The sequence below is a fragment of the Ostrea edulis genome, chromosome 1 (genome assembly GCF_947568905.1).
Source record: "Ostrea edulis chromosome 1, xbOstEdul1.1, whole genome shotgun sequence".
In the NCBI taxonomy this organism is placed as follows: domain Eukaryota; kingdom Metazoa; phylum Mollusca; class Bivalvia; order Ostreida; family Ostreidae; genus Ostrea; species Ostrea edulis.
In genome coordinates, this window is record NC_079164.1 from 79,269,196 (window position 1) to 79,284,149 (window position 14,954).

The following is a 14,954-nucleotide window of genomic DNA, read 5'->3' on the forward strand; positions in this document are numbered from 1 at the left end:
CTGGGGGGTAGGGTGGGGCCACAATAGAGGATCAAAGTTTTACATACAAATATATAGGGAATTTTTTTTCTCTAGAATCATTGGGCCAGAGAAGTTTACATTTACATGAAAGCTTCCTGACTTAGTGCAGATTCAATTTTGTAAAAATCATGGCCCCTGGGGGTAGGTTGGGGCAACAACAGGGATCAAAGTTTTACATGCGAATATATAGAGAAAATGTTTAAATATGGACAAGGTGACTCAGGTGAGCAATGTGGCCCATGGACCTCTTGTTTGTATTGAATTGCTCTTTTTTTTATAGGTACTATTGTTAATGAATATCAATCCACCTGGCAAGGTCTTTGTCCACTTGCAGCTTTTGTTTTAACTCAAGATGTACATATACATGTGCACACATGTATGTATTTAAGTTTTATATGATTACTTTTGGCAGAGTTTCACAGATGGGACAACACTACTTTGCACCTTGGCCGAAAAACGTCAAATGGAGTTGTGCCAGAATCGGCAAAGAGAGAAAATAATCACAGCTCTCAGTCTGTTAAAGAAGTCCATTCCCTCCATGAGCGTGGCTCTCCAGGGTTACATCAAGTACCCCAAAAATCAACAAGCACAGGTAACTAATCAAGTACCCCAAAAATCAACAAGCACAGGTAACTAATCAAGTACCCCAAAAATCAACAAGCACAGGTAACTAATCAAGTACCCCAAATATCAACAAGCACAGGTAACTAATCAAGTACCCCAAATATCAACAAGCACAGGTAACTAATCAAGTACCCCAAAAATCAACAAGTACAGGTAACTAATCAAGTAAATCAACAAGCACAGGTAACTAATCAAGTAAATCAACAAGCACAGGTAACTAATCAAGTACCCCAAAAATCAACAAGCACAGGTAACTAATCAGTTAAAAAATCAAACACACGCAGGTAACAAATAAATTAAAAAGATTAAACAACTACACATGTACATGTTTGATGTAATTCATATGAGACATTAAATTTTCTTCTGGTATGGATTTTAAGGAAGACTACTACACCAGAGAAATTTGATATTGATACAAAGTGGAGGATATGTAGAACATTATTTTGAAATTGAAAACTTTCAAATTTACTTTATTTTGTCCAAAAATGCAGTTTTACTATAGAGTAATCTGGGGGGGGGGGGGGGGGGGGGGGGGGGGGGGGGGGATTGAACCCATGCTGGACTCGAACCAGTGACCTACAGATCAGCAGCTGTCATGCTAACCTACTGAGCAAGGCAATTAAATCAAAAAGGAATCGACAAATGTTGCTGATATTTATATTTTCCTTCATGTGTCAAAAGGAAGTCAACCATTAACACGATGTTATATACTCCTTTTAATGGTTAACAGTACTTTACCCATTCAGATGAGATCCCAGACATCTCTTTTCTGAAATTCGTGTAGATTTAGTTGATCCTTCACAATATTCTGAACTGGTAAACCACTGTAAAACATAAAATTTTTGTTTTACTTTTTGAGGATGTCATTTTTGTGGTATATTGTATGTTTTTTCAGCCAAATCTAAATCCTCCAAGATCAAAGGAAAGTGAACTAAAATAAAGAACAGCATGCAACTATTTGTATTTGACCACTAAACCAGGACCCCAAAGTTATGTTTATTTTTCTCAAGCCATGAAAACGTCACCCCATTGAAATGCTTATTGTTTCCTTTACAGTGCCTTGTACTACTTTGTATTTTATTTGTACTCGGATATGTAAGTAATTTACAGGTTAGACAGGGTATCTGAAGCATTGATAAATTTTTTATTTCAGTGCCAGAAAATCAGTGTAACAATGTCAGATGTGTTTTTGACCACCTAATGAACATACTGTTAAATCATGCTTTACCTCGTAGAGAATACTAATGGCTATCTTGATTTACAGATGAGCAAGTCGTTTGTGATCGGTCAGACTCAGTCCGCCGTCTCGGACATCATTGAGGGCGTGGAGAACAGATTCACGGATGATGATTATCTGGATGTGGAGGAACCAGGCTACTTTGTCACGAAAATAGACCAGGTCTGCTGCGCAGTCACAAAAGTTTCACCTCTCTTTAATATTCATTCTCTGTATGATGCTGTTTGCATGGGGCCAGATATTTTGCACAATAAACTACAATATTGCTCCTTGGCTCACCTGAGCCAAAGGCTCAAGTGAGCTTTTCTTATCAAAATTTGTCTGATATATGTCATCTTTGTAAACTTTTCACATTTCATTTTCTTCTCAAGAACCACTGGACCAATTTCAACCAAACTTAGTGAAAATCATCCACTGTGATAAGGGGATTCAAGTTTACATTAATCAAGAAAAGGCAAAAATAGGGTGGGGTCATTTAAAAATCTTCTTCTTAAGAACTACTGGGCCAGAAACATTGAAATCTACATGAAAGCTTTTAGGGTAGGTTGGGGTCACAATAGGGGATCAAATTTGTACATGTGAATTATAGGGAGAATACTTTATATGTTCTTCTCAAGAACCACTGAGCCAGAAAAGTGGAAATATACCTGAATGCTTCCCAACATAGAGTGGATTCAATTTTATTCAAATTATGGCCCCTGGGGATAGGATAGGGCCACAACAGGAGATTAAAGTTTTACATGCAGATAGATGGGAAAATATTTTAGAATCTTTTTCTAGAATAACACAACCATATTTATTCTTGTTAATAAGCAACCATCCCTAGGTAGTGCAGATTCAAGTTTCTTCAAAGCGTAGCCTCAGGAAGTAGGGTGAAGCCACAATAGAGAATCGGAAGTTTTACATGGGAATATGTAGGGAAACATCTTTAAAATCTTCATGTTAACAATAGCAGGGCCATGATTGGTCATATTGATATACAAGTATCTTAAGGTAGTTCAAATTCTTGTTTGTTCAATTCACAATGGGAGATAGGCGTTTTATATGAGAATATACAGGAAATAAAGTTTTTAAAAATTCTTTTTAAAAGTATCAGGGCCACATTAAATCATATCCAAATACAAACGTTCCCAAGTTGTGTTGATTCAAGTTTATTTGATGCCCCTGTAGCTATAGTGGGGGGCATATTGTTTTGTCCTTGTCTGTCTGTTTGCAACGTTAACCTTGCTCATAACTTTTGAATGGCGAGTACTAGAGCTCTCATATTTCATATGTGCATTCCTTGTGACAAGACTTCTTTTTCGTACCATAATTTTTAACCTTGTGACCTTTACCTTGTACTTTGACCTACTTATACCCCCCGAACGAAGTTCTGGGGGGTATATAGGAATCACTCTGTCCGTCTGTCTGTCTGTGCAGATTCGTGTCTGGGCCATAACTTCTTTGTTCTTTTACTTAAGCATACCATATTTGGCACACAGGTGGATCACCATGAGACGATGTGTCGAGTACCTTCATGACCTCTATATGACCTTGACCTCAAGGTCAAAATTGAAGGTTTTTTACATTGGATTCGTGTCCGGGCCATAACTTCTTTGTTCTTTGACATAGGCATACCATATTTGACACATGAGTGTATCACCATGAGATGATGTGTCATGTACCTTCATGACCTCCATATGACCTTGAACTCAAGGTCAAAATTAAAGGTTTTTACAATGGATTCATGTCAGAGCCATGACTTTGTTCTTTGACATAGGCATACCATATTTGACACATGAGTGTATCACCAATAGACGATGTGTCGAGTACCTTCATGACATATATATGACCTTGAACTTTGACCTCAGGGTCAAAATTGATTATAGGGTTTTGACATAGTCATACCATAAGACATGGTTGTATCACCATGAGACTATGTGTCATGTACATTCATGACCTCTTTATGACCTCGACCTTTGATCTCAAGGTCAAAATTATAGGTTTATGCCATGGACTTGTGTTCGGACTACATCTTCCATTTTCTTTTACAAAGGCATACCATATTTTTACACTCAAAAGAGGTAATTTATACCTTATACCTTTGGGAGATTGGGGTAAGCGGGGGGTATTCTTAGTGAGCATTGCTCACAGTACCTCTTGTTTTAAGAAAGTTTAACCTTTTTAATATTCCTGAACTAGATTATCTAGGTTACATCGTCAGATACCCACGACAGATCTCGTCTTCTACTTTTACTCCTGAGTACAAGACGAGATCAGCCATGGGTATTCAATGAAGTTTATGGTAGGGTCTTTTAATGATTTGCATATAGATGCCTTAATTTCATACATGATTTTTGACCTTGTGATCTTGACCTTAGAATTTAACCCAAATTTCAAAACTTTAACGATGTTGATAACTTTAGAATAAAAGGCTTCCATATTTCACATATGCATTCCTTGTGACAAAATCATTTTTTGTTACCAAAGTTTCTAAAGTGACCTTGGAGTTTGATCTACTTTTAGAAAACCTAACCTATTAGATATCTCTTGAACTAATTGAGGTAGAGCTTTCATATTTTGTACCTAGATTTCTAATGACAAGACCTGTCATTTCATGTCATGATCTATGACTTTAACCTTCATCAGAACAGCAAGGTCATGTTAGCCATATTGATGTGAAAGCATCCACATGTGTTAAATCAATTTTGTTATGTCTTGACCCTTTAGGGCTAGTAGGTTGCCCCGGGGCCACAATATGGGGTCAAAATTTTCATGGGGATAAAGATTGCAAATAACATCTTCTAAAAATCAGATGTGCTGAGTAACAGCTGGACCAAGGTGATTCAGGTGAGTGATGTGGCCTATGGGCCTCTTGTTTATGTTTATCAATATTACATATACTAATAATGCTAGTAATTTATTTATTCCAACACATGTGTCAGTGTGTACTTGCAGTAATTTCTTTAATGGGTGCAAAGATTTGTAATCTGTACTAAATGCATGAATTGTCAGGTTAATTTGTTTTGCAAAACATGTTTTCATGACTTGTGTATTTCTTACAGATTTCAAATCTTTAGGTATTTTACATAAATTAATACAAGTACATTTATTCCAACATTGAAATCAATGTCTTAATTTTCATAATATTTTATATATTCTTTGGGTCTATGCAGGTTTTAGAGTCCCTTTCTGTGGAGAAACGCTTTGATCTAGATGAAGATATGGAGACCTGGACTGAGAACTTGGTCAGACATAGCATGCTAGTAGCCCATCTTTGTTTAGACCATTACAGGACCATCATTGTTAAAACCTGCCAAAGGGTGAGTAGGAGTTTAAAACATTCAAATAAACTGGACAGCTTTTTAACGGCTTGTATAGATTTTTGTTCTTGAAGGTAAATATATAGCTTGTGATGCCCATGCCACAAAACTAAAAGAGATGGAGTAACATTTTGTGAAAACTGAGCACATATATAATTATATATGTGTGTGTGTGTGTTGGGGGGGGGGGGGGGGGTTAGATTCCTGTTTTAGAGAGATGGTTGTTGGAGCTCTATTCCATAATCTGTAGCCAAACCTAATTTCATTGATGTGATATTTCATAAAAACATTAATGTTTTAAGGTGTTGCAGTTGAAAAGCAGAGTTCTACAGCTGCACAATTCAATGACTGGTAACCCAGAACTCCCAGCGATTAGGTAAGATTAATATGAAAGGAACATAATGGCCAAAATATTTTTGTTGAAGTCTTCTTAAGAGAATTCATGACAACAGAGACTGCAAATATCCTTGGAGCACATGTAAACTTACTTTTCTTAGGAAATTGTTCCAACTTTCTTCAACATCGCTATTTATGCATTAGATGTGATATTGATTGAAGGCTTATAAAAGCTTCATACCAAATTACTCTGTCATCAGATGACCAGTTGCTATAAATAGATGCTATTTATAATTGAATCTGCCTGAGTTCATGAAATATACAGTATATAATATTAGAAATTAAACCTTTATTGATCCATAAAGGCTCATAAGGCTTATGTGTGTAACCTAGCTGTTTCTTCTATGTCAAGTTGATGAGTCAAAGGCTCTCCCAGACTGTAGTTCATTTCAGGATAAACTGAATGGAAACCAATATTGCTTAGGAATAGGAATTTCAAGGTTGTTTGTATTATAAAAAAATTAGATGCATGGAGTAATTTGCATTATCAGCAAAGTCCATTGTTTACACATTCCCCGTATAAACTACAAGCTCAGTGTTACACACACACTCAAGTACTCACACACACACAAATGGTCCTGTTATCATGATGATAATGATGATGATCATCAGCATTTTGATTAACGTGCAGGATTAGGTGCATCTTCCACAGCAGTGGGCTCCCTTCCAGGTAACTGGCTTGCTGCACGCATGGCAGACCTTCCAGGCATCTCTGTCCAATGGTTTGACATCAAGAAGTCCCCTCTCATGCTGTTTACAATGAACTGTAAGGGGATATAAATTTGATGTTATAAACGTTGAGGAATTTTGAATTGGAAGCAGACTCATGCTTCACCATTAGGTGAAGCTAATCGTGTTCCTGTGGATTTGTTTTTGTAGAAATAATGAGTTAACCTTCCTTTGATTCTTATTACACCTCAGCTGTATGTTTTCATCTGATCAGTGTCCCTGTTTTGAATGTTATGACCTTTGACCTCCCAAAACATCATTGGAAATTGAAGCTATTTTCCTTTGGAATGTGTATAAAGCAAAGAAATACTATGAATGGATGGAAACAATGCTGCATTATGGGAAATTCTCACATCAAGTATACATCCCGCATCATGTGTCCATATAAGGATTCTGACTGCTCACCGTTCAGTTATCAGTCTAGTCTTAAATAATGGAAAGCATAGACATGTGCTTTATTTATTTATTTTTTAAAATGCTCTTTCAAAAAATGTCTGTTTGTTTTGTCCCATTTTTATAGGGAGGACTATGAGGAATGTTGTGAGAATTACATTGATGAATTTTGTGAACTGGAGAAAGATGTGAACCTGGCATTACTGAACCTGGTGGTAGATATTTTCAAAGAAACCACAGAACCATTGGAGAGACTAGTGAAGACAGCCATGTGCTCTACACAGGTACATGTAAGTCAAGGTTCAAGTCACTCAAAATAAGTTTTATATACTGCAGTATATTGTGAGGAGTAATCCAAGATTTGAAAGAAGTTTATGAGCTACAAAATCTTTACAATGATAGAATTCATAATGGTATAGCATAGTCATCGGCCATGTTATCCATCCATCTCATTGTCTGTTTCTTGTGTTGGAGCTCATTTGAACACTTTGACATACAGGCCCATCAAAACCTGGCCAAAAGATGTCACTGAATAATGTTACTGTAAAAGACAACATATTGGATTATGAGTTCAAATGTCAGGGGCAGTAACCATGTGCTTTGACGTAGAGTTTGTGAACTGTCGGGAGCAGTAACCATTTACTTTGATGTAGAGTTTGTGAAGGATATACCAAACGTTAGGTCTATGTGTGCTGTAGTGATAAATTTTATTTATTTTTACTTAAATTCCATTATTGTGTTTAACGATTTTCTTTTACGTATTTTAAAGGAAAAAGGATATGAGCAGCACATGAAGGAATTAGTTGCTGAATTTCAAACACATGCAGACAAGATGGGACAGATTGCTAGTTTTGCTGCTGCCAGCTCTACAGATTCACAACGTATGATTAAAAAAAACCCCAAGAATTACATGCAAATTTATTGTTATTTTATCTACCTTTCAAAGTTTGAGAGAGTAATCGTTCACTTGAAGATTTTCTCTCCTGTAAGGTGTTAGAACAATTCGAAGATGTGTTTGTCACCTTGAGAGGCTTGACCCAGATATTGTTCCTGCTGTGGTTGCCATGGCAAAGAATTCTCAAGACAAGATGGCTGTACAACATGTCAAGCTACTGATGAAAGAGTGGACATTTGAATTGACATCTCTTATGCAGGTTTTAGATGAAATGACTGACCCTAGAATATTTATGCAAGTTTCTGGTACGTACATGTTTTGTTGAAATTTCCTTGTACATGTTAATGATTTTCTAAGTTTAATAGCAAGTAAGACAAAATAAGGTTGTATTTACAAATAGCTGGATGTAATTATGTTGAAGTGGTAAATTTTTAGTGATGCCAGACAACCAGTGCTAGGAAAATAGTGAGAAAATACAATTTAATGTAAACTACTACAGCATGTAGTACATTGTTTGAAAAAAAAAAAGTCAAAAATTTTTTTTAGAAGTTTTTATGTGAAACTTTTCTCAGAGTCTAGAATTAAGGAGGATATCTCTGTCTGCCGTGGCTTCCTGAATGAGGGAGATGACCTTGGTCTGGGGTCGGCTGTGAAGTCTCTGATTGGCAGAGCCAGGAGAGTGTGTCAGATGTCGGAGAGGATCATCAGCAGTCATAAAGATCCATTGTACAGGAATGGATTACTGGTGTTTGTCAAACAACTTCAGAAAGGTAACCTATAACAAACATTGAAGTCAAATACTTCTTGGTGTTTATCATCAGGATTTGTAGTTTAAAAAGTGCAAATTTGTTTAATTGGAGTAGAGTGTAAAATACAGTATACAGTGAAATTTTACCCTCATTTCATTTTCACCCATATTTTTCCCTTATACTAAATATAAATGGTTAAATTTAAAAACTGGGCTTATTTAAATTAATTCATAACTTTGCAGTAGCAAAAAAATATACAGTATTAGGCAGAATAATTTTTCCATTGCGTATAGGCATAAATAATATAGGGCAAAATTGTCCTGCACACTACGGTAGTAAAATACTTTGTTTTCCTTACAGCTGTGACTGGGTTAAGAGCTGCATACAGTAATTTTGCAACAGACACAGAAAACAAGGCCTTCTTGGAAACCTTTCAGAAGCGCATTGAACAGGTTCTTGACCGTGTAAAACAGGTTACAGCCGGTTTGTCTGAGGACAGTCATCCGGATATACTCAGTCCCCAGAGAAAAAATCTCAGGCAGACAGGTAAAATAATTCTGATGACAATTTCAGAAATCGAATTCTCCTATACGATTGCTTTTGTACCTAGTGCAGGGATACAACTCTTTTCAAAGTTTGATTTTATTACAGTTTGACTTATAATTGTTGACTTCTTGATGGGTAATTCAACCCCTGAGCCACATAGAAACATGAACTTGATTTCAATTCATTTTGAATTGATTTTTTAACAATATGTATTATACAGTACATGTGTATTTGTGGATTAAAATTGAAATAAATTTGTGTAATGATATTGAATACACTTGTGTACTGATATAAAAACACATTTGCATACTGATATCAAAATATACAAGTAATTACAAATCTGAAGTATCTTATAATATGATATCTTTTTTGCTCACCTGAGCCAAAGGTTCAAAGTTTAACAGTGGTTATTTATAAGAACAATCTTTATGGGTTCAAAGTTCAGTATTGGTGATATATTATTTTAAATCAAAATCTTTTAATATATGCAAGTTTACATAATTGTTGAATTGATATGCAAGTAGTTGAAGTAACCTCATGAGGTCTAGACCTACATTTGTTTGCTCCAGATCTCTCGATGCTCAGGTGAGCTATGTGACCCATGGACCCCTTGTTTATATATATATATATATATATATATATATATATATATATATATATACACACATGTATATCATTATTAATTTTTCAGCTATGTCAAATTTAAGTATTTACAAAAAGCCTTCCAAATCAAGTCTACAGTCATCTAGAGCAAGTTTACAGGAACAGGCAACTGGAGCAAAGAAAGAAGAACAGCCATCCGGAACAAGTCTACATAACAGGTCATCCAAAACTAGTCTACATGAGAGGTCATCCGGAAATAGTCTAGGCTTGGGGTCCTTCCACTTGTCTTCCACTAACTACACGGATGTCTTCCAAGAGAACTCGGTGGAGAAACCATTCCAGAAATCCACATCTTCCGTTCAACAATCTAGTCCAACTAAATTTACCTCAGATTATAGACACAGCGACATATTGCAGGCTTCTCAAGTACATGGTTAGTATGGAACTTTTCCCTTTTATCGTGACCTGGTCTATAGTTGGCAGCCCTATAGTGGTCATCGTCGCTAGCCACGGTTACCGAGTCTGGTAGTACCTACCCTACCTCATTTGACGTAGTGTAAACGGAGACACTAGGCATGGCTTGCGACAATGTATAATGGTCAGCTTGTGTGTCTGTGCAGTGACAGTTTTCCAGATTTTTTTGGTTATCTTTACAAATATTGATTTGAAAATTTTACTCATAAACTTACATCTATAGGTTACAGATCCAGTGTAATTTGGGCTTTGTTGACAAATGTTTAAAAGAGCTACATTGTATGCAGCTATTGATTTGAAAATTTATATACATGAAATTATATATCAATGGGTTACAATTTTGAGTTGCACTTTCTTGACCTATTTTTTTTAAAAGACTTCTGGACCTTGAACTATAACAAATGATGCCATAAAGCGGGGTCTTTTTTATGCCTACAGTCATCACAATGATGTCTAGTTTGATATGGTTTCACTGATATTTATAGGCTTCAAATTTTGTGGACTTGTACAAAAATCCACTTTCATTGAAAAGCAATTTTATAGGAAGTTGCCTTTTATGTTCTTTATGAGAAAAACCGTACTTTGGTAAGGATTGATTCCATGATCTGTCACAGTTACAAAAACCAACAAAGACTAGTACAAAGTATTCAGCCAAAAATTTATGAAACTATTTTTAAAGTGTGTGTATTAGTGGTATGATTGATATCACTTTAAACCCTCTTCTGATTATTCACTGTTCAAATTATCATACAAGGCTAGAATATTTCCAAAGATGTTGCATTCAGCAATCATTGGTTATAATTCACATGAGAAATGTCCAAAAAGTCAAATATATCTTTGACATACTGTTGCACACTTTCATAAATTTGTTCACTATAGTTAACGCCTTTTGCCATGTTGAAGTCTAGCTGTGGGTTAACTAAACAGTAAAGATATCTTCTACTGTTATTCTACTTTATTCTTTCATACAGGTCTAAACTGTGTGGCCAAAAGAGTGTCAGAAAGTCTAATGGCAGCTATCCAGAAACTAGACAAGCAGAGAGTAAATATTTTGTGTGGAGAATTGCTGGCCTGGACAAACCACATTGTTGATATGTCCAAATACATAGTTCCATACTGCATAGGTACCAAACAGAAGTAAGTCTACTTTCTTAGGCTTTCAATGGATTATTGATAACGTTCTGGTACAGAAAAAAACTTAATTGCTTAAAATTTACACACTGTCAATTTTCCAGATATTTTAACTCCAAAATGTTTCTGCATTTCAGTAATGTACATTGAGTTGTAAGATGTTTGAAGTACTTAACATGCCTTCACATGTAGTATACTGTATTGTGACAAGAGTCTGATGCTCAGACAATCACAGTAAATTGTTGATTGTCAGCCTGCCCATCTTCGTTATGATTTTCACCCAGGTTTCCTGGTTTGTTCTTTCATGGTTGTTCACTGAATACCAATTTTTATTCACATTGTCTTTATTTTCACATAAATGCGTCATACCGGTATTGCAAAAGTCGTGGTCACACAATGTTTATTTATGAAATATTCATCACTTGTGAAATCTCACTTACATTTGTATGATCAGCAACTCTGATTTAATAATAATTTTTTCTGGTGTACAGTATCTTCCAATGTTTTTAATAATATTCAAGTAAATTTTATGTAAGATTAGACACCCTCCCCCTTCTCCCAGTCTACGGAGAATTGATAAGAATTTGTGGCTCATTGGGAAATACATTATAGGTGTGGGGAAATTTTACATTTTACTATCATATGATCTATTCAGTTGATATTACATTGGGATCAGAACTTTTATATTCATGGCACTTGGGAGGCTTGACAGAAGAACGCAGCGTTTGAATGCTCTTGTTAAAGGTTGTCTTCTTTTGTAGAAACATTAAGAGCCTGTGTCATGAAACGGACAGCCTGACCTCTGAAATCATTGATCGGACAAAGCTGGCTATTGCAGGAGACAATGAAGAACTAAAGGAGTTGTCTGCTTATTCTCTACAGTGGAAATCAAAGGTCTGTATAACAATACTACATGTACAGTCAAACTTGTTTTAAGAGGCCACCTTAGGGAAGTTATGAAAGTGGCCACTTATGACAGGTGGCCTCTTATTCCAGTTTGGAATTGAGAGTGGTCGTTGTTTGGGAGTGGCCGCTAAGACAAGTTTGACTGTATACACTGTATGTAAAACTCTGAATAATCACAATCACTGATATTGTGTATTGTTTGTTGTAATATTAATTGCACTAGCCTAGCTTTTATGGAAGTAATTTTTTCAATAATCTTCTTTGCCCTGTAAAACATTTTCATGCAGCTAAATATATTGTGATGGCAAGCATCATGAAATACTCCCAGCTTTGTGGCATTATATGCTGAGTTCAAGATCCATAACTCTTTCAAAAATAGGTCAAGAAAGCCCAAACTGTAGCATATTGATATACACTGTAAGTTTGTGTATAATTTTTCAAAGCAGTAACTTTCAAGAAAAGTTCAAAAAACTGTCAATGCACGGACACACCCACTCACAGACTCCACTTATAGGCGGGGCCCAAATAAAATGTTTAATTTCCTTAAATAAAGAAAAATAAACAGCCACAAAATGAACAAAAATGATTTCTCCACAGGTACATGTATTGTTGTTGAATGTGTTACAGGTGGAGAAACTGAGAGTCTGTGTGGATGCCACCATGGATGCATACAAGGTCGTTCCTGATGCTCTGATGGAGGCCCTCGATAAGCAAAACAAGGTGCTGGTGAAAGAAGAGGTAAATGTTCTTACTCACAATTATTTCCCAAAATCTTTGTATTAATTTGGAAAAGAAATAAAGAGTATATTGAAATGCATCATCAATTCATACTAGAAAAAACAGGATTTGTTTTCTGATTTTGATGACATTCGAATGATATTTGTGTATGATATTGATTATCAATGTTAGATTTTAATATGCAGGGATCTGTATTTCCTAAAAAGCAAATCTTCTGTACATTTGTATTAGTAAAAATGGTCATTTTATTTTTATTAAATATGTAAATTGTTGTACGTTGTTAGTTTCATGCTGATTGATTTTAAAAGCTTTCGGTTAACACGTACATGTATTTCTATCCAGATAGAGTGCCTAAAAACTCACCACATGTGTGTCAGTGACATTGTGTCAATGACAGAGGGGCTGACGCTGACTGACCAGGCTCCATTGACGCGCTGTCAGGAACTGTCCGAAGAACTAGAAAATATCACTGTCACAATCACCACAATAGCAGAAATGAATTCAAAATCAAGTGAGTATTTACTCCAGTATTGAAATTGGGCCATTGCATGTGTTCCTGTATTTTAGATACATGATTAGATTAGATAAGATTTGATATGATTTTGAAAATTATTTTTTTAGCAGCTAGCATTAAAAAAGCATTACTAGTTTTAGAGACTGGTTTATGACAGGTTTTTTTTTTAATATAAATAAATTTTGTGAAGAGTCGATGCCATAGTATAATATGATTGTATCTAATCATATTCCAAGTGGATCATATACATGCATTAATAGTCTGAGATATTTTTTGTATGCCCCCAGAATCGAAAATTCAGAGGCAAATAGTTTTTGGCCTGTCCGTCTATTAAACTTAAACCAAAGACTTTAAACTTGATCATATCTTTTACACCATAAGAGGTAGACCTTTCATATTTGGTATGTGTATTTCTTGTGGCAAGACCATTTCATTGACACCAACATCTTTGACCTGGTGACCTTAACATTGACCTTTGACCTGGTTCCACTATGTTGTAATCTGGGGGCATCAGTGTTTCACAAACACATCATTTTAGGATAAAAGTCATTTTCAACATTATCCTGATTATTGGTGAGAGGAATTCAGCAAAATTTTACCAGTTTTACACCACATTTTTTAACCCAAAAATGGTCTTTTTGACTTAGTTTGGATGCTAAACATGACACAGCAATTGGTGTAAATAAGAATTATGATTCTCGGTGTTAGAGTATTTGGATAGATTTTGGGGTGAGTTACATTATATCACATGATTATTTGGTATAAATAGCTTTAGGCTATATATGTGTAACACAATACTCTTGCTTGCTACAGGTAGTAAGCATATCATTTGATTGTATTTTTAAATGGCTGAGAGCGATTCCAGAATGGAGGCAGGAGATAATGAATTTGGACTGATCTTATCATAGTCATATATCACTTTACGTATTTTGTAAAATGTAACATTTTTAAGTTTCTAATTTTATTTCCCACTAGTCACATGATACTGTGTTTTTACCAGTGACAGATGAAGACATAAACCAGCTGGACCAGTTAGGAAGGGAATGGGCTGTCATGATGTACTGTGTGCTTTCTGATCTGGACAGCATAGTGGAGGAAGGTACCAGGCTGGGACTTGAAAGAAGGGTGTGGTTAACACAGGATATGACATCATCAAATCAGGATGACATCATAGCATATGTAGAATGTGAAAACAAAAGATTGCAAGATGTTCTTCATGGTGCATGTATTGGGTAAGGAGTTGCATCCCTTAATTTCATGTTGTAAAGCAGTAAATAAAATCATGAAGCAGTAAATTAAAAAATGAGATTTTATTAATAAAAGCATTTGCTGTGACATGCAAGCTTCCAGAATTTAGAATGGCCTTTTGGTATTTGATTTTATTCACATTTTTAAAAAAATATATATAAAATCAAATTTTAGAAATGAGTCAAAAGCAAAAGAGGCTCAAGACCTTTATCAGTCCATGAGTGAACTTCTTGACAATTTGAAGTCTGAGCAGACTCAACGAGTAACAAGTTCACAACGAGCCTTCATGGTGTCTAAATCGTATGTCCCTCTCAGAGTCAGAATGGCTGCCGTACGCTGGATTGTTAAGGTATGTTTTTATACAGAAGACATATTTCAACTTCAGAATACCAGGCAGCTGCAAAATGTAGAAAACTGATTTTAATATTTGATATGGTACTATAAATAG

General features: G+C 35.5%; 1 protein-coding gene across 4 annotated transcripts in view; it reads left to right on the forward strand.

Moving 5' to 3' along the window:
* The window catches only part of LOC125679563 (uncharacterized), a 44,616-nt gene that overhangs the window by 9,750 nt on the left and 19,912 nt on the right, over nucleotides 1-14,954 (forward strand). For 2 of the 4 annotated variants that reach the window (XM_056162092.1, XM_056162100.1), the window contains exons 5-20: nucleotides 434-613; nucleotides 1,910-2,044; nucleotides 5,038-5,184; nucleotides 5,487-5,560; nucleotides 6,830-6,986; nucleotides 7,472-7,583; nucleotides 7,693-7,902; nucleotides 8,170-8,367; nucleotides 8,707-8,892; nucleotides 9,584-9,928; nucleotides 10,941-11,106; nucleotides 11,862-11,994; nucleotides 12,634-12,744; nucleotides 13,087-13,255; nucleotides 14,259-14,490; nucleotides 14,681-14,855. In XM_056162092.1, the coding sequence (XP_056018067.1) occupies nucleotides 434-613; nucleotides 1,910-2,044; nucleotides 5,038-5,184; nucleotides 5,487-5,560; nucleotides 6,830-6,986; nucleotides 7,472-7,583; nucleotides 7,693-7,902; nucleotides 8,170-8,367; nucleotides 8,707-8,892; nucleotides 9,584-9,928; nucleotides 10,941-11,106; nucleotides 11,862-11,994; nucleotides 12,634-12,744; nucleotides 13,087-13,255; nucleotides 14,259-14,490; nucleotides 14,681-14,855 (2,730 nt within the window). Of the gene's footprint in view, nucleotides 1-433; nucleotides 614-1,909; nucleotides 2,045-5,037; nucleotides 5,185-5,486; nucleotides 5,561-6,829; nucleotides 6,993-7,471; nucleotides 7,584-7,692; nucleotides 7,903-8,169; nucleotides 8,368-8,706; nucleotides 8,893-9,583; nucleotides 9,929-10,940; nucleotides 11,107-11,861; nucleotides 11,995-12,633; nucleotides 12,745-13,086; nucleotides 13,256-14,258; nucleotides 14,491-14,680; nucleotides 14,856-14,954 lie in introns of all 4 variants that reach the window. The other 2 variants (XM_056162086.1, XM_056162094.1) reach the window with 1 other exon arrangement.